We start from the raw sequence: 20,571 nt of genomic DNA on the forward strand, positions 1-20,571 counted from the left end.
TAGATGGTCCTTCGGCTTCCATACCGTGACCTTTCCATCGTATCTCTTCATAAGAGAAGTGACACTACCGTCAACACACGGGATAACGCGATACGCGATCGCACACAGAAGGCAACACAATATAAGCCTAACAGTCTATTAGACTTAACTTAGCTATCTCTGACAAATACTGTTCAAAAGCATCAGGTCCCAAATTAGGGGACACCATTTTCTGTCCATATAGCCAGTCCCCATATCAAGGGGACAGGATTACTGTAAAACTGACTCGACATCAACCACCCTTTTTGCCTCATCTAGAAGTGAAACTGAACGAAACAAAACTCGACTGCGAAAGGGACATTGCAGCCCTCCGGCAAAGACGTCCATGGACCCGAAGCTAATGCAGGTCCAGCAATGCCTTCGCACCCGGCTCACTGCACACGTAAATGACATCGTGGTTGTTTGTGAAGCCATTGAACGTGGTCGCCGAGCACATCGTGTACGCACCCATGTCCTCGAAGTAAAGCCAGTCTCCGACGTCCAAGAGCACAGAGAAGCGGATGCTCTCGGTGATGCGGTCGATGCCGTCGCAGGTCGGGCCCCAGATGCTGTACTCGATGCCGTCGACTACGTCGGTGGCCTCGGCGGCCGATGTGTTGTACAGGGTCCGGCCTCTGGCACGCAACACCTTCGCGACTGGGTGCTGGTGGTCGAACATCATGCTGCTGAAATTGCCGTACAGGCCGTCGTTCACGTACACCATGTAGCTGGTGGCGGACACGTCCTCGATGGTACGGCGGGCGATGATGTTACAGGCCAGAGTGAAGGCCGAGGAGGCGTAGTAGCGGCCGGGCTCCGCGATGACGTTGATGCCCGAGTGGGCCGGGAAATACTCGTCAAGGGCGCTGCGCAGGACGCCAGCCATCTGTTCAAAGCTGTTGTCACTGCAGAAGCCACCTCCAACGTCCAAGGTCCTGAGACAGAATCCATGGGCAGCAGCCTGCTGAAAGACCACATGGGCATCCTGGACCGCCTTCAGGAACGCACCGGGATCAGAGGCGCCCGACCCGACGTGGAAGCTGACGCCCACCACATTCAGCCCAAGCTCGCGTGCCAGGGCCAGAAGGTTGTCCGTCGAATCGAGGGATGCGCCAAACTTCAGGCTCAGACGGCACAGAGACGAGGAATCGTCAGTGAGGATCCGCAGGAAGAGCTCCGCTTCGGGGTAGAGACGCGCGATCTTGCGGAGCTCGTCGGCGTTATCAAAGGTCATCTGGCGCACACCCTGGCTGGCGACATAGCGCACATACGAGTTGGTCTTGCACGGTTGCGCATAGATGATGCGGGAAGGGTCGACTCCCAAACCCAGAACCTGCTCGATCTCGTTTTTCGAGGCGCAGTCAAAGCCCGTGCCAAGGGCGGACAGCAGCTCCAGGAGCTTTGGGTCCGGATTGCATTTGACGGCTAGATAATAAGTTGTCAGCGGGACTGTCCGGTTCGAACTTATTAGATAAAAGCGATTAGGTTAATGTTGACTCACCATAGAACGGCCTCACGCGCGGCAGATTCATCTTCCAGCGAAGGTGCTGCCGGTAGACCTCGCCGAGGTCGGCCACGAAGAACGTATCTTCATCTCCGGGCTCGCAGAACTCATAGTCAATGGACTCGACCCGCTCTCGGAGAGCGTTGCCGATCAACTGCTTCGCCGCATCGTGACCGCGCCTGTCTTGGTGGTGGACATGTTGGCTAACGTTGTCCAAAAACACATTGTTGCGGTTTTTTATGAAGACATGATGATTCGTGTCTTCCGGATAATCGAGTGATGCAAATCGATCCGTGACAAGCGTCGGCATAACCATATCCCAAAATTTGTAAGGAGGCGAAAAGTATCAAGCGGAGATGCGCGGGGATGGAATAGGCGTGGACGACTTAGTCGGTCGGAGCGCGATGGCGGGGACGCGTTGAGGATGGCGAGATCGTAGTTACCGTCGGAAGAACGACAAGAAGGTTACAGCTCGTGCTCGAGCGGGTGTTAGGGGGGTCGGTGGCGAAAGCAGACTGATCCCTGGACGGTCTGACGAGACTTCGTCGACTCTTCCTCGGTTAGAGGAAGAACCGCACAACTCGTCCTATGCGGCAGCTGGTTGTGGGGGTCGAACTCGGAGTTCTGGTTCAGGGAGAAGTCGAACAAGGAAAACACGATTTCCTTAGGCGACCTCAGCAGGTGGCGGACGCGAGTTGATGATATGGAAGGTTTTTCGAACGCTGAAATCTTGGTCTGAGACAAGGGTCACGGCCGGGAAAGCCGTAGTAATGGTTGTGCCTTTGAGAAGACCAAAGGCAGTCGAGGGTGTATTGGAAGGGGTTGGCCTTTTTAAAAGCGACGTCAGAACCGTGCAGTCAATCTGCTCCAGATGGCTCTCTTGATTCGCATTAGCCCTGCCAGGCGACTTCGATCCTAGCAAGGCCGTGGGAGAGTGCACGCCACATAACGCTACGGCTGCGTAATGCCGTTCCGGGTCGTACCTCGGGTGGCATTGCACAAGCTTCGGACGGGAAAATGCTGATTGGTGCGTTGACTTACGAATGATTCAGCACAGAGCACGTAGCAAGTGCAACGACGGTACGACCCGGATGGGATGGATAATGTGGCGACGTGAGGGTTGTCGTTGTAGGCAATGTGTGTGTGGAAAGTTGAGAAGTCTTGAAGTTGGGTTGAAGCTTCTTTATAAATTGAGGGGCTCGTTAACGGGTGGGTGTGCAATCAATGTGGGGTCCGAGGGTTCAATTTTTTCTTGATTTCAAGCTTGTGAGAAGCTGGGGCCATCAACATGACCCACTACGAACCATTTGTGACCGAAAGTTTACACTGTGTTATCGAGCGCAAAGCACTACCTAATAACTACCTTACCTACCTACCTAGAGATCTATACGCATCGCGCAGTCAAAACTATTATAGCAATTCATGGTGCCTCGCTTTTTATTCAGGGCTGTCACAATAGGATCTATTCATCTGAGAGAAACATAGCGAATGATGATATATCCCGACCATTAGAGGGTCCGGCCCGAAACATCCAGGGCCGTATCGGTACTCAGTAAGGTTAGGTATCCGCACTCTGCCACAGGTCAACTGTGTCGCAAACATCGCGGGGCATATTACGGGGTCAACGATGAAGAGACCAACCCGGGTCATGAGGCCGCCGACGGCCTCCGCATCCGGGTCGCTGTGGCGGAGGGTATTCCTGCGGACGATGGTCTGTTCGTTTCAAGCCGCAACTTGCGGTCAGCACCATTTCGTGGCATTCTCCACTCCTGCCTCCCCTTCGGATCTCGATTTCGCCTGCTTGGCGGTACATAGGGAGCCGAGTCCTTGACTAAGATCCCTTAATGCGAAAACCGCCGATACCTTGACGGGTTGTCGACGACTCGACACAGCGATTAGGAAATAAAATCGCGCACCAACGTCGTCTTCCCAAGATTAGCCTGTTTTCCTGTCATGCCCTAGAGGTGCGATACGACCGTTTAGCAGTAACTAGCTGATGGAAATTGATCAACCATCACACCATCAAGATGAGTGATTATGACTTATGACTTGGGGCATGTGATGATTTGAGTGCCGGTTTACAGCTGCAGTTCGAAGCTCGTTTGCCGTGTCGACGCTACTACTCCGTACTCCGTGATCTCAGCGGCATATTAGCACCAGCCGCATAAACCGCTCACAGCATGTAGGAAGGTAGGCATGTAGGCCAGACGGCATATGCATCGACGCATGTGCTTCGCGACATATCAAACTCTGACGTCCGGATTTGAATGCGGCACTTGCGGCTGTTCCTGCGCCGATACGTTGCACCACCGTTGCCGATTGCTGCAAGGGGTCTGGCAGCCCCTCAGATCTACATACCTCTAGACTGCAGAGCTGTTGGCTACCGTAGTTGTGCCTGCCGTGTACCGTAACTATTGTACCACATTCTGTATGGAGTAAGCGTGCCGACACATCGAGTGATGGGAAGAGATATTGCGCGATGGAGGCAAAACAAAACGGTCCGTAAAAATGCATGCAAAATCCGAAAAGTATGTACTCTGTTCTTTAGTCCGCAAGCCCAAAGCTGTGGGAGGCGGCTCTGAGAGAACGAGCCCAGGCCTGGCGAGGCCAGCACTCGGTGTCCTTGATCTCGCGTCGTGCAGTGGTCTCAAAGCTATAGTGTGAAGCAGTGAGACGTATCGTATCCGGACGCTGCGATGAAGGTGGTAAACGGGGACGGGGGACAATGAGAGCCTGGTATCGGTCATTCCGATGCTAAACATCTCGGGATCGCGCCCAGTGCTGCAAGTTCCGACGAGATGCCGTGCCCGTGGATTAGAGAAGGGTATCATCTGTATGTGTTGTACATGTGTTAATATACATTGTGACTACGTGTAGCCAACGAGCAGGCATTGCGGTTAAGCACTTCCGTTGATGTCCATGTTGTTGATGGTCCAGGACTCATCGACAAAATCCCGCTTCTCGCCCAGGAAGACAAGATGATCCTCTTGCTTGTTCAGCGCATTGACGATGTACTTCTGCGCAGCCTCGCGGACCTGATCCTTGGTGACATCGAGGAGCTGTTCCCTACGCCGCTGCTTCATCTCCTCGGTGATGCCGTAGACGAAGTTGCTCATGCCTTCTTCGTTGACCGCCCGAGGCGCGTCGACACCCTGGAACACCGAGATCTTCGCATCTTCGAGGTCACGGTCAGACCATTTTTTGTCAACAGCCCAGCGGCCAGCGTCCCGCATGATCTTGATAGTGTTGACTGGATTCGGGTCGCGGTACGAGTAGAAGCCAAAGATACCGTCGACGGCGCGTGAGTATGCGCCGCCGCCGTACGCACCGCCTTTCTCGCGGATCTCGTGATGTAAGTGCTTGTGGGTCAGAAGAGAGGCCAGGATTTGGAGAGGAGCCTGGTCAGGCGACGTGTACGACACGGTCGGCAAGGCAAGCGCGCCATAGTATACCTGATACGGCAGGGGGTAGAACGACTTGATGTTCCTCGCGAAGCTCCGTGGAGTCTGTCGTGGCGGGGAGATGACGTTGCGCGAGGAGATGGAGTCCAGGAAGCTGCAAAGCGCCTTGGTGTTGTTGGCAACGTTCTCACTATCGCAAGTGATGGCGGCTCGCATGGTGCCCGCAAAGGCGAATTGCTGGATCGTCTTCAGCTTCGCAATAACGTCTTCTAGGAGATCGGATTCGGGCCGGCTTGCCAGACTCGTCACTAGCTTCACCTGGGTCAGACCGCTGACCTGCTCCTTGAGAAAGGCCTCGCGGGTCAGGCCGGCTTCCGCAGCCCTCCGAGCATAGGCATGTCCGGACGAGGCAATGTCGTTGACGACGCCATCAGCAGCCGCTTGCAGAAGCTGCCGAATCTGCTGGGCAGCCTCCGGGCTGTCAAAGTTCGTTTCGACGATCAGTTTGCGCAGCAGGTCGAACATGACCGATACGTTGCGGTCCAGCGCCATCCCAGAGAAGGAAAGGCCCTCGTCTGCCTGCCGGAAGTCTGTCGGGCGCGATGCCGAGTGGTAGCCGACAGATACACCGCCGGTCTTGAGCTTGATGAGATCTTCGAGCTGCTCCATGCTCATGTCCTTTGTGCCGAGGCGCATGATGGAGTCGGTGAAGAGGGGAATGAGAGAGCGAAGTTCATCGGGAAGATTGTCCAACGTGTTGATGGCGCGGAAATAGGTCAGCCCGTTGGTGGGCGCTTCGCGCAACTGGAGCTTGACGTCGCCCACCGTCTCCCTCCGCAGAACCACTGGCTCCTTTTGGCGCGGAATGTCCTCAACGTGCACGCTGGGTAGGCAGCTGAGGTCCTCAGTGTTAGACTTGCCCTGTTCGGCCAGCAGGGCCAACTCCCGTGCTTCGAACGCAGCGCGAGCCTGCTCCTCGCCGCCCGCGGTTTCGACGGCCTTTGCAATCTTGCTGTTCAGGCGGGCTTCCTCTTCTCTTGCAAGCTCCTGCACATATTCGGGAGACGGAGCCATGGTGAAGGTCAACGTGTTGTCGTTCAACAAGTACTTATCCATCAGCCCCTCGAGATAGCCGCCCTTGGCGTACTCGGTCTCGAAGGTAGTTAGCGTGTCATTCCACGCAAGCGAGTCGAACGGATCGACGCCCGTGAACCATTTCGGTTTTAGGCGGTGTAGCAGGGACATGCCGAAGTTCGCCGTCTTGTGCTTGAGGCTGAGCTCGAGCTGGTGCAGGTAGCCGTCAATCTTGGACCGGTCGAAGCCCTTCTCGCGCACGCTGCGGAGGATTTCTTGCACAGCGGGCTTCACCTTGGCGACATCCTCCTCTTGGACGCCAGTCAGCCCGATCGAGAATATCCCCACTTTGCCGGAGCTATCATAGCCCGCGTTGGGGCTCCAGTCGGTGCCGAGACCGGTCTCGATGAGCCCCTTATACATGGGCGAGCCATAGCCATCCGTCAAGAGGGCGGATACCAGGGCGAGTGAAAATGACTCGACGACGTTGGACGTATCCCCAAGAACCCAAGACACAGAGGTCTTGAACTGCTTGTTCAAGTCAACCAGCGGGTCAACGGGACCCACCAGCCGGACCTCCCTCGGGCCGCTGCTGAGATCGATGGGTCGATGGATGGCCATGTCGCGACCGATCCTCTCAAAGGCACTGAGCTGGGCATCCACTTCGCGCAGGTGATCCGCCAGCGGCATGTCGCCATAGGTGAACACCTTGGCGTTGCTGGGATGATAGTGCTCGGCATGGAACTTCCTGAGCTGCTCGTAAGTGAGGTCGGTGATCTTCTGGGGGTCGCCGCCCGAGTTGTTGATGTCTGGGAAGATGTGATCTTGGAATCGGATATAGAACAGGTAGCCAGCATCCGACATCTGCCCCTTCATCTCGTTGTAGACGACGCCCTTGAAGACGAGCTTCCGGTCTTCGGGCTTGGCGTCGGCTCCCGCGGTAAGAGCTTGGGGGTTCTCGGGCCCGATACGCCATCCTTCCTGGGTGAAGTCGGATTCCTTTAGCAAGGGTCGGAGCGTCGCGTCGAGGTACACGGCCATGAGGTTCTTGAAGTCCTGGGCGTTGGTGGTCGCGAAGGGATAGAAGGTATGGTCCGAGGCGGTAAAGGCATTCATGAAGTTGGACAGGGTCCGCGGCAGCATCTTGAAGAACGGATCCCGAATCGGGTACCTGCAGATGGTTTGGTTAGGATCGCGGAAGTAATGCGGCGGGATGGGGACGGGTCGTGACTGACTTCTCGCTGCCACATAGTGTGGTGTGCTCCAGGATATGAGGCACGCCCGTATCGTCCGGTGGGTTGGTCTTGAAGCCGATCGAGAAGACATTGTTGCTATCCTCACGAGCGATGTGCAGGTGTTCGGCGCCCGTCTTGTCATGGCGCAAGTGAAGCGCCGTCAGCTCGAGCTCGGGCACATGCTTCGACCGCAGAAGTGTGAAGCCATGCAGCTTCTCGCCAACTTTCGGATACTGCGAGAGGTCTGTCGCAGCTCTCGCAGCTCGCTTGGCCGTACCGCGGAGCATCGTTGGGCGGAGAAGTACCGAGAAGTAAACCGAGTCAATGCGGCTCGCCTGCCGCTGACTTCAGATGTTCATGGAAACCGCGAAGTTTTGTGAATAGGCCCACTCTTCCAAGACGTTAAAATATGTCTATTCTAACCCTAACCCAGCACAACTACGTAAAGCCTTCATGATGACAACGTCAACAGTTGTTGACCTTGGTCTTTCACCTTGCGTATTATCGACTGGACTGTAATTGGCACACGCCAGGCCATTTTGCCCCACCACACGGGAATGACCAGCTCACGCCTTCTTACTCGCCTGCTTCTTCTCAATCCTCTCAAGCTCCATATCAATCCGCTTGAAGCTCCAGCTTTTCCAAAACGGCGGGTATAAAAATGGCCTAAGGTCGAAGCGGTTGTCATCAGGTGCTACGTCTATCAGTCCCCTTTTCTTATGTTTAGTTGGTGAAAAGGTCACCCACAGTAGTCATTACAATGCAACGCTGGAGTGAGGGTAGTCATCTTGTGCCCTGCAAATGGTCAGTGCCACCGACTCCCCGGAACATTGGGGAGGGCGCTGAACATACTGTTGATGGCGTAGAAGTGGAAGAACTTCTTGACCTTCTCTGCAACCTGGGCCGGCGTATAATATGGGGCATCGTCATCCTGCTTGCGCTCGCGGTCAATGCTCCAGTCGTGCACCAGCCGCTGGAACATGCCAAACGGGCCGAGCTTGTTAAGTTTGCGCAGCCGGCCAAAGATAGTTAGTTCCTGATAGGTCATGCCCATGTCTTCGGCCCAGTCAGCCTCTTCCGGTCGTAAGTAGTGAGTTGGGCTTGGAAAGCACGCACCTGCTTCGTCACTCTGCACATAATCTTGCGTGATGGGCTCCTAAAAAGGGTGTCACAGTCAGCACGGTGATCGGACAATGAAACGGCGAAGTCCAGGAGACCGCTAAATGCAGCAGGACTGGCTCAGCCACCTACAAGCTCTGCAGTTGGCACAGCGGTCAAGAACTCATGGAGACACGGCAAGTCAAAGTTCTTCTCGGCCCATGCGATGAAACGCTTCAAGTCCGCCTTGTCGATGGAGCCGATGGGATTCTGCGGTGGGCTGGTGAGCACTTTTCTGTACTACGACCACAGCGTAACACGAGTGACGTACGATATCTGCGCTCTAGCAGAACATTAGCTGCTGTTGTGGAAGCATCCAGGAGGGGTAGCGCCGAGGGCTGAGATGGCACTTACCGAGCAGTCATACTTGGTCAGATAGCCCCTTAGACCTGCAGGATGTATTAGCACCTGTCTTTCTCCCTAAGGTACCTTACGCAAGCTCTCTTCGGAAGTGTAAACCACATACTCTGCTTTTGCGTTAGTGCGAACAGTGCGGTCTATCTCGTTCTGTCTATTACTTACCTCGCCGACATTAGCACTCCCCAAGACCAGCAGGCTTCCACCTCCAGGCCTGTTCCTGGCCGTTGGGAGAATCTGCCCGAACTCCTGCTCGCAAGTTAGCAGACATTCTTAGTACCTCTGAGCACTACTAATATTGCAACTCACATAAGCGGTGACCATTCTGATCCTGGCCTGCAAACATTGCAATGTCAGATTCTCCTGCACTGTTCCGCCCTCTACCTTGAACTTTGGATCAAATCCGACGGTGCTGACGACGAGCTTCTTTTGAGCCTCGTAGACGTCGTCAATGTCGAGGTTGACGTGGTAGCTGCCAATGGCCTCAGAGAGGTCCTTTGCACGCTGACGGGTCTCGCGCGAGCTCTGCTTCTTCATGCCCATGTACAGGGTCGTGAACACTTGGTTGCAGAGCTCCTGTGGCGTCTTGGGCAGCACACCCTCACCACCATATCTTGCGATCCGCTTGACGTCCTCAATGACCTGGCGGTTCCCTTCCTTGACCGCTTTCATGACGATGCGACACATCGAGTAGACAATAACTAGAAGATGATGAGTATAAGGCTGGGCGGAAAACGTAGTGGCACAACCTGGGCGTACCGGCAGTGGCACAGGAGTCGATGCCTCCACTCAGGGGGACCAGATAGCCCGCGGTCCCGGACCTGCGGAGGTACTGTCACCACCAATAGGTCAGCCCGATCCACACTGACGACTTGTGTCCCCACTTACATCCCAGAGGTAGCAGCCACCGCAGAGGGCGATTTCCTCCTCCACGGAATGGAACCTCGGTTGGATCGGGAGCGTCGGCGCCTTGGTGACATCTGCGTCGTCTTCCTCGGAGCTGAGCTCAAAGGGCGTCTGGATCCTCTGATACTTGGCCGTGGACGCTGCCGCCTGGAGACCGCGCGAGATGGCAGCACGGTAGGACCGGACTTCCTCCAGGTCGACTGTGGCAGTCACCACCTCGACGTCGTTGAGACTGAACTGGGACCCCTGAGCGACGACATCGCCGTTCACAATGATCATGGCGCAGCCGTCAAAGTACAGACGTTCGCCGTCGCACCCTTGCTGATTTGCGTAGAGGTAGACCCCGCCCGACTTCCGGGTCGCTTCCGTGATCAGCTGGAGGCGCGTGTCGAGTTTCCGTAGGGTGAAGTGGCTGCCGCTGGAGTTGGTGATGATCTCGACGCCGTCCAGGGCCATGTCAATATGCGGGGCCTTGGGCGTGAACAGCTCCTCGCAGGTCTCGGCGCCAAACGCTGTCTCGGGGGTCGAGATGACGGCATCGCCGAAGAGAACATGCGTCTCGCCCTGTACCTCGGCCAGCATCTTGGGCAGATGGAAGAGCTCCGTCTCCCTAGGCCGCATCCACGGGGTGAAGTGTCTCATCTCGCGGTAGTTCCCGTCGTTGGCAAGCCACATCTTGGGCCTCTGCGCAGACAATGCGTGTTAGCGGCTAGCCATTTCCCCATGTTCATGTTTATCAGCGAGCTGCTCTCACGATGAGGAGTATCTTCCCATCCAAGCCTAGGACGTACGGGTTAGCAGTAGTTTCGCCAGCCGCCACACACGTTCGCTTACAGATGACCCGGCAGTTGTACCTCAGGTTCCTGTGGAGGATCGGCATGCCGACATCGAGTAGGATGCCATGCGTGCTCTCGTCCAGCAGCAGCCGGCGGAGCATTTCCAGGCTGTGTGTATATACATCGAGCTCATGGAAATGGTCCAGGCTGGAGTACCCGCAGATTTCCAGTTCCTGCCCGTGTCAGCATTTTCAATCCACGGGCAGCTATTCAGAGCTTCTCCTTCAACTGCGAAGGGCATCCTTACAGGACCAACACGCAGACGTGCACCGGCTGCTTTCGCCTGGTGGATGCTCTCAATAATCCGCCCGAGGTTTCCTTCCCAGTCGAGAACCCATTGGTTCAAGCTGCACGTTGCCACCGTCACCAGATGGCCCATGGTTGAGAGCGATCCTAGTTCCTCGATGGGTTAGGTAATGAATGACCTAGAAGCACCGTTCCGGGCGACCCCTGACCGAGCTGCAAGAGTTGTTTCTTTTTACCTTAAATTGGTATGCACTGCGGTCTGCGGCACGTCTTACAAGTTACAAGTTACAACGGCGGGGGGATCGGGATGGAGGGGTGATAAAAGCTCAATGATAGCACTCAGCTCGGCAAGCTCCACCCCTAACCCTTATGGGTACATGAACGTTCTCGCAGATCCGATCCGAAAAGACGAACTTCTGTTCATCGGACCTCGATCTTGTAAGGTTAGACCAGCAACACCGAGGATAGACACAAACAGAAATGGAGTCCCAATGACAGCGCCGACCACTGCGCAAGCCATTCTCCTCCATCTTGCACGAGTATTGAGACAATGAGCTCTTCTGTGGAACCACGACAAATAGACCTGGGACAGCTCTCGCGGATCTGAGCGCGCACGTCCCCGTACGAATCCGAGAAGCGCCCTCCCTCGTCCTGAAAACATCCACCCTAGCCTCCTCTCCTAAAATGGCGCCGAACATCCCAGGAACGATGCGCCGGGCAGGCCCCCGCCTTCTCGCGACGCGCGCACCCCTCTGGCGTATACCAACCCCGCCGCCATCCGCACTCCCACTCTGCGCCTCATCCCCAGCGCAGCCGCCGAACTCCTTCCTCCCACAGCTCGACCACATCCGGAGGGCGATAACAACCACCACGCCGCGCCGCTCGCTGGGCCCGGCCTCATGGCTCCTCTCCGCGCTCCCCAACTTCTCGCCGAACCCGTCGCCCCCACAACCACAGCCCCCGCCGCCCAAAACCCTCCGCGCCCGGCGCCTGCTCCCATACCCGCCCGCCCAGATCTACACGCTCATCGCCGACATCGATTCGTACGCAGACTTCCTCCCGCACTGCACACACTCGCGCGTAACCCGGTGGACAACCACCAGCAGCAGCAGCAGCGCCAGCAAACCATCACCACCACCAGAGACACCAGCGGGACAACGAGCCGTCGTTGGGGAGCGATACCCGGCTCTGGCAGACCTAACCGTAGGCTGGGGCCCCTTTACTCAGACGTACACGTCCCGGGTGTACTGCGTTCCGGGGGAAGTGGTGGAGGCCGTGTCGGGCCGAGCCGAGACCAGTATCTCGCCCGAGGTTCTCCGGCGCGTCGGGTACGAGACCATACTACAGGAGGATGGACGCGAGAAGTTGGAGGGCGGGATATTTGAGAGTCTGATCACACGGTGGGCGGTCAAGCCTGCTACGGGACCTGGGGGAGGCAAAGAGGGAAGGGAGGAGTGGACGGAGGTTATGCTCAGCGTGACCTTTCAGTTTGCGAACCCTGCGCTGGGGTTTGCCGTGGGCCAGTTGGCTGATGATAAGGTGGATGAGATGGTGGAGGCGTTTGAAGGGAGGGCAAGGAAGCTTTATGGGAGGTGACACATCGGGGCAGAAGCTTACGATGTGACATGGCAAGGGGTCGCGGTCATGGAGGTGCGCGTGCCACCAGCGCCATTACATGTGCGCTGTACACTACGTGTATGTATGTGTATGTATACGATTTCTGCTATTTTGGTCTGGTTTTCCGTTTTATCTAGATGCAAGGCCCTGCATATAGGAGATAGAACCGCTCATGATAGACCATAAATCGCCGGGTAAATGCATATCAAAATAACTTTAAAAGACAAGACGCAAGACCAAAACAGAAAGCCGTCTAATAGCAAGCAAACAATAAGGAGACGCTTCCCTCCCCCACAGACGACAGCTAACTGACATTGACTCTTTTTGCGCCGGAACCAGGCAACACTCGCCACAGCGCCGTGCTTCCCGATAGAGAAAACTTGCAGACGACGCCAACCCATCCACAATGTCCGCCCGCTTGATCATCCCTCCGCCGTCTCTCCCCTTCCACCCATCGCTGTCATGTCGGATCGATCGTGCTTCATTCCTCATGCTTCATCCTTCATCCCTCATACCGTAGCGGCAACGGACCAACTATACTAATTCTTGACTAGGTAGATAGTTAAGTCTCCCGCCCGCTGCGCAACTATTCCAAAGCTGACCAAAAACAAGAAGAGGGGATATCCAATCCACCAAACGCATGAAACCAGAAGGATGGAATAAAAACCAGGCGACAAGGTATCAAAAGCCAAAAGTGACGAACACGCTTGCAAGACGTCTACCGAGAAAAAAGGGGACGAAGAGGGAAAAAAAGAGGGGAAAGTTCGGCGGGATTGCCGCGTTGATTAACGATCCGTCGTGGCCCTGTTTGCTGAGGTGATCTGGGAACTTTCATCGGCGGTTTATCAATGCGTCTGCAAAGACTCGGTGTTTTGGCTTAGTGCTTCTTCCTACATACAACACACAATCGTTAGCACACCCAATTCCGCTATTAATACATCACATACGCAAGCGACGATTACGACGAAGGAGATCCGACAGACTTGGTTGGGGGCATCCGTTGTCGGCCAGGGAAGAACGGGTGCAAGGTGCAGTGGTGGGAACGGTGTCTGGGCTTGGGATTGGACGTGGGAAGGGGGATAGGGGTAGGAGCAGGAGACACCGGGCGAACGTACTTCTTTCCGCTGCTTTTCGGTTTGCCGCCAGCCATCCACCCAAGCACAGACGATGGGGCCGCTGCCTTCTTGTCCTTCTTAGAGTGCTTGGGTGCGACTGTCACGACGTGAGGCCGAACGCCTGGCCCACCAGGCACTGGCATGCCGCCGGGCCAGCCTTGTGGCGGAGGCGGGGGCGGCGGGATGCCGTGGCCGCCGGTCGGCCGGCTTGGCGGGCGGAAAAAGGGATGCAAGCCGGGACGGGGCACTTGTTGCGCGTGCTGCGCGTGCTGCGCGTGCTGTGCGTGCTGCCCGTGGTGGGCTGGGCGGGGGATGCCGCCTGGGGGGATGCCGGGGTGGCCCGGCATCTGCTGGGGGTGGTTGCGGAGAGGCGACTTATCCAAGGGCCACATCTGCATGGTGATGGTCCAGTCGGGCTCAACTACCTTCTCCCAGACGGCCGGGAGGATGATCTCGCCGTTAGGGCCGATCAGGTCGTAGTGGCCTTCGAGGACATGAGGTCCGATGACATCGACGTGTAAGAAGGCTTGCTTGATGAGCTCCTCCATACCCTGGAAACGGAAAAAGGATCTATCAGCAAACCGACACGAAAGGATCTCGAGGGATGCGTGTCAACTTACCTGCCATGTTTGGCACAGATGGAACGGGAAGTTGAACTTGCGGCCAACGGCATCCTTGAACTTGATGGGCGGCTTCTCCTTGTTTTGGGCTTCCTTCTCCAGATTCTCCTTAGTTTCCTCGAGTAGCCTCTTCTTCAGGGCTTCCTCCTCCTTCTTCTTTGCCGCTTCAGCTGCCTTGGCAGCCTCGGCCGCCTCCTGCTCTGCCTTAAGCTTCTCTCGGGCTTCGTTCTCTGCCTTCAGCTTCGCCTCGGCCTCGAGCTGCTTCCGCCATTCGGCTTCCTCGGCCGCCTTCTTGGCCGCGGCGGCTTTGGCTTCCTCCTCAGCCTTTTGGGCAGCCTCCATTTTTTCGCGCTCGGCTTTGATGGCGGCCGCCAGCTTCTCTTCTTGCTCCTTGATGGCCGCCTCCAGCTTCCTCTTGGCTTCCTCTTCGATCCTCTTCAGGCGCTCCGCCTCCTCGGCGGCTTTTGCGGCGGCGGCGGCTTTGGCCTCTTCTTCGGCCTTGATCCGGGCATGGATTCTTTCCTGCTCCTCCCTGATGGCCAGCTCGATCCTCGCCTTGGCTTGGGCCTCGGCCAAAGCTTGAGCCTCCGCCTCACGCTTTTTGCGCTCCTCGGCCGCTTTGATTTCGGCCTCGAGCTTCACGCGTGCCTCGTGTTCCAGTCGCTTTAGTGCTTCTTCCTGTTCCCTTTTCCTCTGCTCGGCCGCCTTCATCTCGGCTTCGAGCCTCTCTCGTGCTTCGCGCTCGAGCCGCCTCAGCGCCTCTTCCTGTTCCTTCTTCCGTTCCTCCTCCGCCTTCTTCTCAGCCTCCAGCCGCTCGCGTGCTTCCTTCTCCGCCTGGACTCTCGCGCGTTCCATCTCCAACTTTGCCTGCTCTCGTTCTGTTTTCAGCTTCTCTAGTTCCTTTTCAAAGTTCTCTCGGGCTTGCCTCTCGGCCTCCGCTTTGATCCTTGCTTGCTCTTCTTCCTCTCTTTTCCTCTTCTCCTCCTCTTCGTACTTCGCAAGCCGTTTTTTGATCTCTTCCATCTCCGGATTTGGCTTCTCCGGAGCCGGCGGGGCGGGGGTCGGAGGGCCGGGCGCGGGTGCTTCCGTGGGTGGTGGCGGCGGGGCACTGAACATATAGGGTTGCAAGTGCGGCGCAACTCCTCCATATCCCGGCGGTCCACCGCCGCCATAAAAGCCGGGCGCGCTCGGGTGGTGGTATGGCATCAAGTCATAATCACCGTGGCCGCGAAGGTGGGGGGCGCCAAAGTAATTGGTGCCATTGGTGGCCGGCGCGAAGGGATTCCGGTAGTCACTAGTACCGTAGGGAACCATTTGGCCGCTGTAGTGACTCGGCATGTAGCCGACGTGGCTCTGCGCGTAACCGGCCGGTTGGTGGCCGGCTCTGGTGCCGAAGAAGGCGCCTTGGTTCTGCGGGGGAGGTGGGCCGCCGCCGTAGCCGCGCCCGTACGACGGACCGTATTCCTCGGAAGGGTCAAGACTCATTGGCGGGGCCGACGGCGCTTGGTATTGGAGCGAAGTCTGGCGCCCAGCGGGAATCCTGTGGCGACGCGGATTACCACGTAGAGGGCCTGGGCTGTGGGATGTTCGGCGCAGAGTGGGCTTGTACTCTTGACTTATCGAGGCGGAATCCGATGGTTCAAGCTCGTCGTATTCGTCTTCCCACGATTCTTCCTCGTCTTCCTCGTCAGCCAGCGACTCGTCGTACTCGTCCTGGGTGAGCGATGACGATTCGTATGAACTGGATGAACTTGACGTTGTGTGTTGAGGGTTGTGTGTCACAGGCCGTCTTCTAAATGAAAGGAGCAGGCGATTGGCAGATCGGGTCAGCTAGGTCTATACTACTCAAACCGCGAGGGGAGAAAGGACACTGCAGGGGCCGTGCGGCGCAGCCGACTCCAAGACGGAAGGGCAGCCGAGGTCCAATGGCGGGGGACACTTACGACGACATTGGTGATGCTTGTATCTGTCACACTTCGCTGGCGCCAATCCGTTGGGAGGGAGCCGGCGCAAAGGCGACCTGCTTTGAGCTTGTCGTCGACCAAATCGGAATTTATTGTCTACCGAACCAAGGGTTGGCGGTGTGTTGTTATTGAGGTGTGCAGGGATGTGGTGGCTTGGGAATGCGCGAGCTGGAGGGGAAGGTGTGTGTGCGTCAAGAACCGGAAGCTTGTCGCTAGAAAGCTATGGCAGGCCTTATTGACTCCAAAACACGTCGTCCTCAGGGAAAAAGTGTCGAAGCACTAGCACTGTCACTACTTCCGTAGATGTTTGGGTTATTAGGCGCGAAAACAGGAACGAGGAGGTCGGGCTTCGAAAGTCTGGACTGCTGGGTCAGTGAAAGTGGACGGGGATGCGTAAAAAAAGGCTGGGCCGCTCAGGTCCACTCGCTGGGCTGCGGAGAGGGACAGGGGTGAGGTTAAAAGGGCGACTGCAACCCAGGTGCGGCGGGATTAGACCTTTATTAGCCCATCCCGGCCGCCATGGTGAAGAAGTGCGGTGTGGACTGGACAGCACGCTCACAAGTATGGACGAAATCGGGTGAGGGAGCTGACTTTTATGAGGGAGGGGCACAACGCGGGGCCAACAACTTGCCTCTGCGCTTAATAAAGGCTGTGAGCCTGGCCGAAGTGACACTCGTGACCACAGGGATGCAGCAGCTGGGAGGGATGAGAGTCGGAAGCGTCCGGCCAGGATGGAAGCTTGTCAGAGCACAGGGGCACTAAATGGATAAGCCTCAGTATTAGCATAGCGTCACTCAGGAGGGGCGCTTGTAACTTGATGGAACGTGGAAACCCCGCGATTGCAGTGGAAGCATCAGCCCAGCAAGACAGGGAGCACTGGCTTCCAGCTCAGGTTCATTGGGCCTTAGGTCTGTAAGTACAGCCAACACTGGGTCGGGTGACGATGAGGCAAATGCCCAATTGTATGCCGACGATAACTACCGCCTAGGCTGACCGACAGGATCCGGGCGATCATGAACACCACGATGCCATCACAGTGTTGAGGGATCAAAGGCCGAACCTCTTTTATTACCCCGCATGCCTCCTATGATTGCCACTTTCCCTCCATTGTGTTGGGTGGGCGTGTGCGTTGTGCGTGAGGGTTACAAGTGTGAGTGCCTAGGTAGGCAAGTTGGGACCAACTGCCAAGCTGGATGGATAGGCATTACTCCGTACCGCGCACCGCTTCGGGAGGATCCAGCGACGGGACTGGCCCGAGCCTGAACGGTATATGTAGAAGTATATGTCCCCGGATCTGGCCACAGGCGGCAAGGGACAGGGCATGGAGGTGGCAAGATTCGAGATAAGGAGAAATTCCGTCATACCACGGGTTTGGTCGTCGCGGGCTTTGTATCTGCCCAGCAAGGCCGATGTAAATATACTGCGTCGATCTCGGTGAGAGATGGGACGAACCGCTGGGCCGTCCGATGACCAGGTGTGGTGGGGAACCCTGCTACCTGTCTTGTCGGAATAGGTATGTGGATAAGATTCCAGGGCTGTGTGGTTTTGTGCGGCTCTTCACTTGCGTGCTCATGCGCAGGGCGTCCGATTCAGAAGTTGGCGTGCAAATCTCGGTTGCGATTTCAAGTTGTTAGCAAAGTTAAAGTTGGAGTGTATGTGCTGTGGTTGTGTTGTGTCCAGGTTGGGCTTCAGGGTTGTGTTGCCAGAGCACGGTGATTCAAGAAGAGTGAAAAAAGTGAATATCGTAGGGCTGGCCCAGAGGAACACACAAGGTGGCTGTTATTATACAGCTACTAGTTTGCAGTGCTCCGGGTCTCGTTGGACAAGGTGCCAGGGAATGCTGCTGTGCATGTGGTAACTAATGTAGCGGCGCAGTCGGGAATGAGATGCAGATTCCGGGTGCCGCAAAACTATTAACTGCAGCAGTGCCTGGTAACTAGGCGGAGTCTTGCTGTGCGGACAGGAAAAACATCCAAATGGAAGTTCTGTAAATTACGATTCTGACGCACCTTGAACAATTGCAACCAATCCCGTCTCTTGTTGACGCCCGACACAAATTATGGATCACCGTGACTGACCGAGACACGCGATGATTTCGTGGCTTGGTGTCAGCGCGCGATAGCAACCCAAGAAGCGGATTTTGTTGGAGCTGAGCTTCCCTCTCCAGTTACGGCTCGGGACAAAAGACGTCGGACAAAGATGTTGGCGCTGGCAGTCCGTGAAGACACCTAGAGAGTTGCGGATGCCACCTCTCAGTCTCCTCAACCCAGGCAGGTTTCCATCGAGTCATGACGAATACAATGCCTCCTCTGCACCTTCACCGGCTTCTCGTGGCCACGCCGTGGATGGGAAGTTCGAACATCCCTATGGTCTCCCTTTCCTCCTTGGTCGAGACGTGATATCAAAGCGTGGGGCTGTGAACCCAGAGAGATGGAATCTGATGATGTGGCACAAGAACGTGAATCACCAAGAGGCTGCGATGGGTTGGAACATGGGCGCAGGACCATGGATCTGAATTCGGCGAGAGCGAACAGAAAGCTGTGGAGATGTAAGACGAGAACTAGCGGACGCTTGAGGTCTCAAATATACGCTCGCGCCTTGCCATCCTGACAACCGTCTCCATGTATGTAGTTAGACATCTGCTAACCCGTGGAGACGAGAGGGCTGTCTCGAAACTTCAGTCCCTTGACACAAGTCAACCCCCAACTTTGAAGCTTGCAGAGCAACCCAGGCTACCGCTCAAGCTAAGAGACAGTTCCAGATCCCGCTAACATCTGCAACCCCTAACTAGGCCATCAAGCAGCCATTGAGTTGCCTCAAATTAGACAACTGCAAATAGGATATGATCCATATGGGGGATGTGCAAGTCGTGTTGGTGGGCCGCCGATCAAGGCCATGCCATCCCATCGAGCGAACCGACAAACCCCGATTTTGTTCGTGCCCAAAGAGATTCGGAAGGCTTCGTAAGGGGAAGCTCAACCAGGCAGCATGGCCATTGAATTGAAGTTCCGGTTGGGCTGCGAGGCCCGCTCTGCCCATTCCGACCCACTCCTTCCGTCTTCTTTACTGGAGCCACGTTCAGCCGCCTGTCTGTCTTTTCATCTTTCTGCCCAAGACCCACAGTTTGGCTCGCATGGGAGTCATGGCAGCGGACGCAACAGGGCACCCATGAGAAGACCCATAGTCTTCGCGGATCTGGAAACTATCGAGAACGCGAACGCGATTTTGAGAATTCGCGACTATCATGCGTGACTTTGGCGACGACCTCTCCGAGCAGTCGCCTCCACCACCATTCACGGTGTTCCGGAGCCCTCGGTGCCGCTGCAGGAATCCCAGGGGCTAGTTATCTCTTGATCCCGGACGCGGCAGATTCGTCCTCAGAGAGCAACTCTTGAGCTGCTGCAATTTCCGCTTGGCTGTAGCCCCGCCAGCCGCGGTCATGCGCCGTACTATGTCGAACGATCTCGACCAGCTTGGCCGTGGCCAGCTCATTGAGTCGCTCAATGGTTTTCGTGTCGGGGAAGGAGACCTCACCGTCCTCGGGTAGCTTTGTCGCCTTGGCGCCATCGCTAAGCAGCTTCTTGGAGACCTAGGGGGCGTCAGCGGCCATGTCAGCGCTCAGCCTCGACTGTCTCACCAGCTTTAAGCCATAGTATCCGCGGAGATAATCGTCGCAGAGCTCGATGCTGCGCGAGAAACGCTTGATAGCCTCAGCCATGTACTTCTGGTATGACCCATGGGCCACACCGGGAGCAGTGGCGGCCATGTACTGCAGTTCGCCCAGTCGCGCATGTATCTGGGACAGGTGCATTAGCATAGGGCTTAGTCTCCGGGTTGTGGTTGGATTGCTCACATTCCATGCATTTGGCGCCAATACCAGAACCTCTTCCATGGCGTAGATCGCCTGTGGGTACAGGCCCTGGGACAGGTAGATATCCGACAGCTCAGACCACGCTTCGGCATCTGTGGGTGAGAACTCGAGCAGCTGTACAAGGGCTGACGTTGCGTCGGAAACGCGCCCCATGGACCGCAAGAGCGCGATCCGCCTCTTCACAATAGGCTGCACTCGTGGTAAGCCGCTGGGCGCTCGATAAGCAAACGGGAGGAGGGGCGGCGAAGACGAGGTTACGGACGATGTTGGTGTCACTCTCGCTGAGTATCTGATCGTATTCCTTCAAGATACCCTCCAAAGCGCTGTTGCTCTTGGCCTCGGCCTCCTTCACCAGGCCGCTAAGGGCTTGCACCCGCTCGTTGTCCTCTCCGAAGCGGGCGACAAGGCGCTGGAGGCATTGGCGCGCGGCATTCTCATCCCCCGTCCTCAAACATGAGAGAATAAGGTTCTCGTATTGTAACCACAGCTCCGACTTCTCGGAGCCTGCAAACAAGGCGCTGAAGGGTGATGAGGACACGGTCGACGGTGAGCTCCTTAGGATTGTGGGAGCGCGCTGGGACAATGCCAGCGCGGCGGCCGGGGACAGCTGGGTTGGCGGATAGAGCACTGGCTGCGCCATCGATGGTAA

The 20,571-nt window shown here is 56.5% G+C and overlaps 6 protein-coding genes across 6 annotated transcripts; 1 reads left to right on the forward strand and 5 right to left on the reverse strand.

Annotated features, from left to right (window-relative positions):
• Positions 1–111: 111 nt before the first annotated feature.
• On the reverse strand, positions 112–2,201 carry B0T15DRAFT_122897 (pyridoxal-dependent decarboxylase). Its single transcript, XM_062861652.1, has 2 exons — positions 1,520–2,201; positions 112–1,443 (listed from the first exon to the last, which is right to left on the reverse strand). The coding sequence occupies exons 1-2, from the start codon at positions 1,836–1,838 to the stop codon at positions 377–379; spliced, it is 1,386 nt and encodes a 461-aa protein (XP_062724704.1). The 5' UTR covers positions 1,839–2,201; the 3' UTR covers positions 112–376.
• A 2,218-nt stretch (positions 2,202–4,419) lies between these two features.
• B0T15DRAFT_390084 (Metalloenzyme, LuxS/M16 peptidase-like protein) lies at positions 4,420–7,519 on the reverse strand (the record flags this gene model as incomplete). The annotated part of the gene is made up of 2 exons (XM_062864523.1): positions 4,420–7,168; positions 7,233–7,519. 2 exons carry the CDS (start codon positions 7,517–7,519, stop codon positions 4,420–4,422), a joined length of 3,036 nt encoding a protein of 1,011 aa, XP_062724705.1.
• A 77-nt stretch (positions 7,520–7,596) lies between these two features.
• Positions 7,597–11,018, reverse strand: B0T15DRAFT_525710 (carbon-nitrogen hydrolase). Its single transcript, XM_062868866.1, has 13 exons — positions 10,737–11,018; positions 10,488–10,662; positions 10,408–10,433; positions 9,636–10,337; positions 9,507–9,579; positions 9,057–9,448; positions 8,909–8,996; positions 8,745–8,779; positions 8,484–8,600; positions 8,349–8,388; positions 8,085–8,288; positions 7,980–8,027; positions 7,597–7,926 (listed from the first exon to the last, which is right to left on the reverse strand). Exons 1-13 carry the CDS (start codon positions 10,866–10,868, stop codon positions 7,799–7,801), a joined length of 2,160 nt encoding a protein of 719 aa, XP_062724706.1. The 5' UTR covers positions 10,869–11,018; the 3' UTR covers positions 7,597–7,798.
• A 118-nt stretch (positions 11,019–11,136) lies between these two features.
• Positions 11,137–12,450, forward strand: B0T15DRAFT_123016 (dehydrase and lipid transport-domain-containing protein). Its single transcript, XM_062861653.1, has one exon. The coding sequence runs from the start codon at positions 11,420–11,422 to the stop codon at positions 12,329–12,331; it is 912 nt and encodes a 303-aa protein (XP_062724707.1). The 5' UTR covers positions 11,137–11,419; the 3' UTR covers positions 12,332–12,450.
• A 586-nt stretch (positions 12,451–13,036) lies between these two features.
• B0T15DRAFT_123085 (uncharacterized protein) lies at positions 13,037–16,304 on the reverse strand. The gene is made up of 4 exons (XM_062861654.1): positions 16,031–16,304; positions 14,088–15,876; positions 13,468–14,018; positions 13,037–13,242 (listed from the first exon to the last, which is right to left on the reverse strand). The coding sequence occupies exons 1-4, from the start codon at positions 16,036–16,038 to the stop codon at positions 13,230–13,232; spliced, it is 2,361 nt and encodes a 786-aa protein (XP_062724708.1). The 5' UTR covers positions 16,039–16,304; the 3' UTR covers positions 13,037–13,229.
• Positions 16,305–19,394: 3,090 nt separating this feature from the next.
• On the reverse strand, positions 19,395–20,562 carry B0T15DRAFT_509334 (uncharacterized protein; the record flags this gene model as incomplete). The annotated part of the gene is made up of 4 exons (XM_062867776.1): positions 19,395–19,640; positions 19,689–19,847; positions 19,905–20,111; positions 20,185–20,562. 4 exons carry the CDS (start codon positions 20,560–20,562, stop codon positions 19,395–19,397), a joined length of 990 nt encoding a protein of 329 aa, XP_062724709.1.
• Between the last annotated feature and the right edge of the window lie 9 nt (positions 20,563–20,571).

Source organism: Chaetomium strumarium, assembly GCF_033439665.1.
Source record: "Chaetomium strumarium strain CBS 333.67 chromosome Unknown B0T15scaffold_2, whole genome shotgun sequence".
In the NCBI taxonomy this organism is placed as follows: Eukaryota; Fungi; Ascomycota; class Sordariomycetes; order Sordariales; family Chaetomiaceae; genus Chaetomium; species Chaetomium strumarium.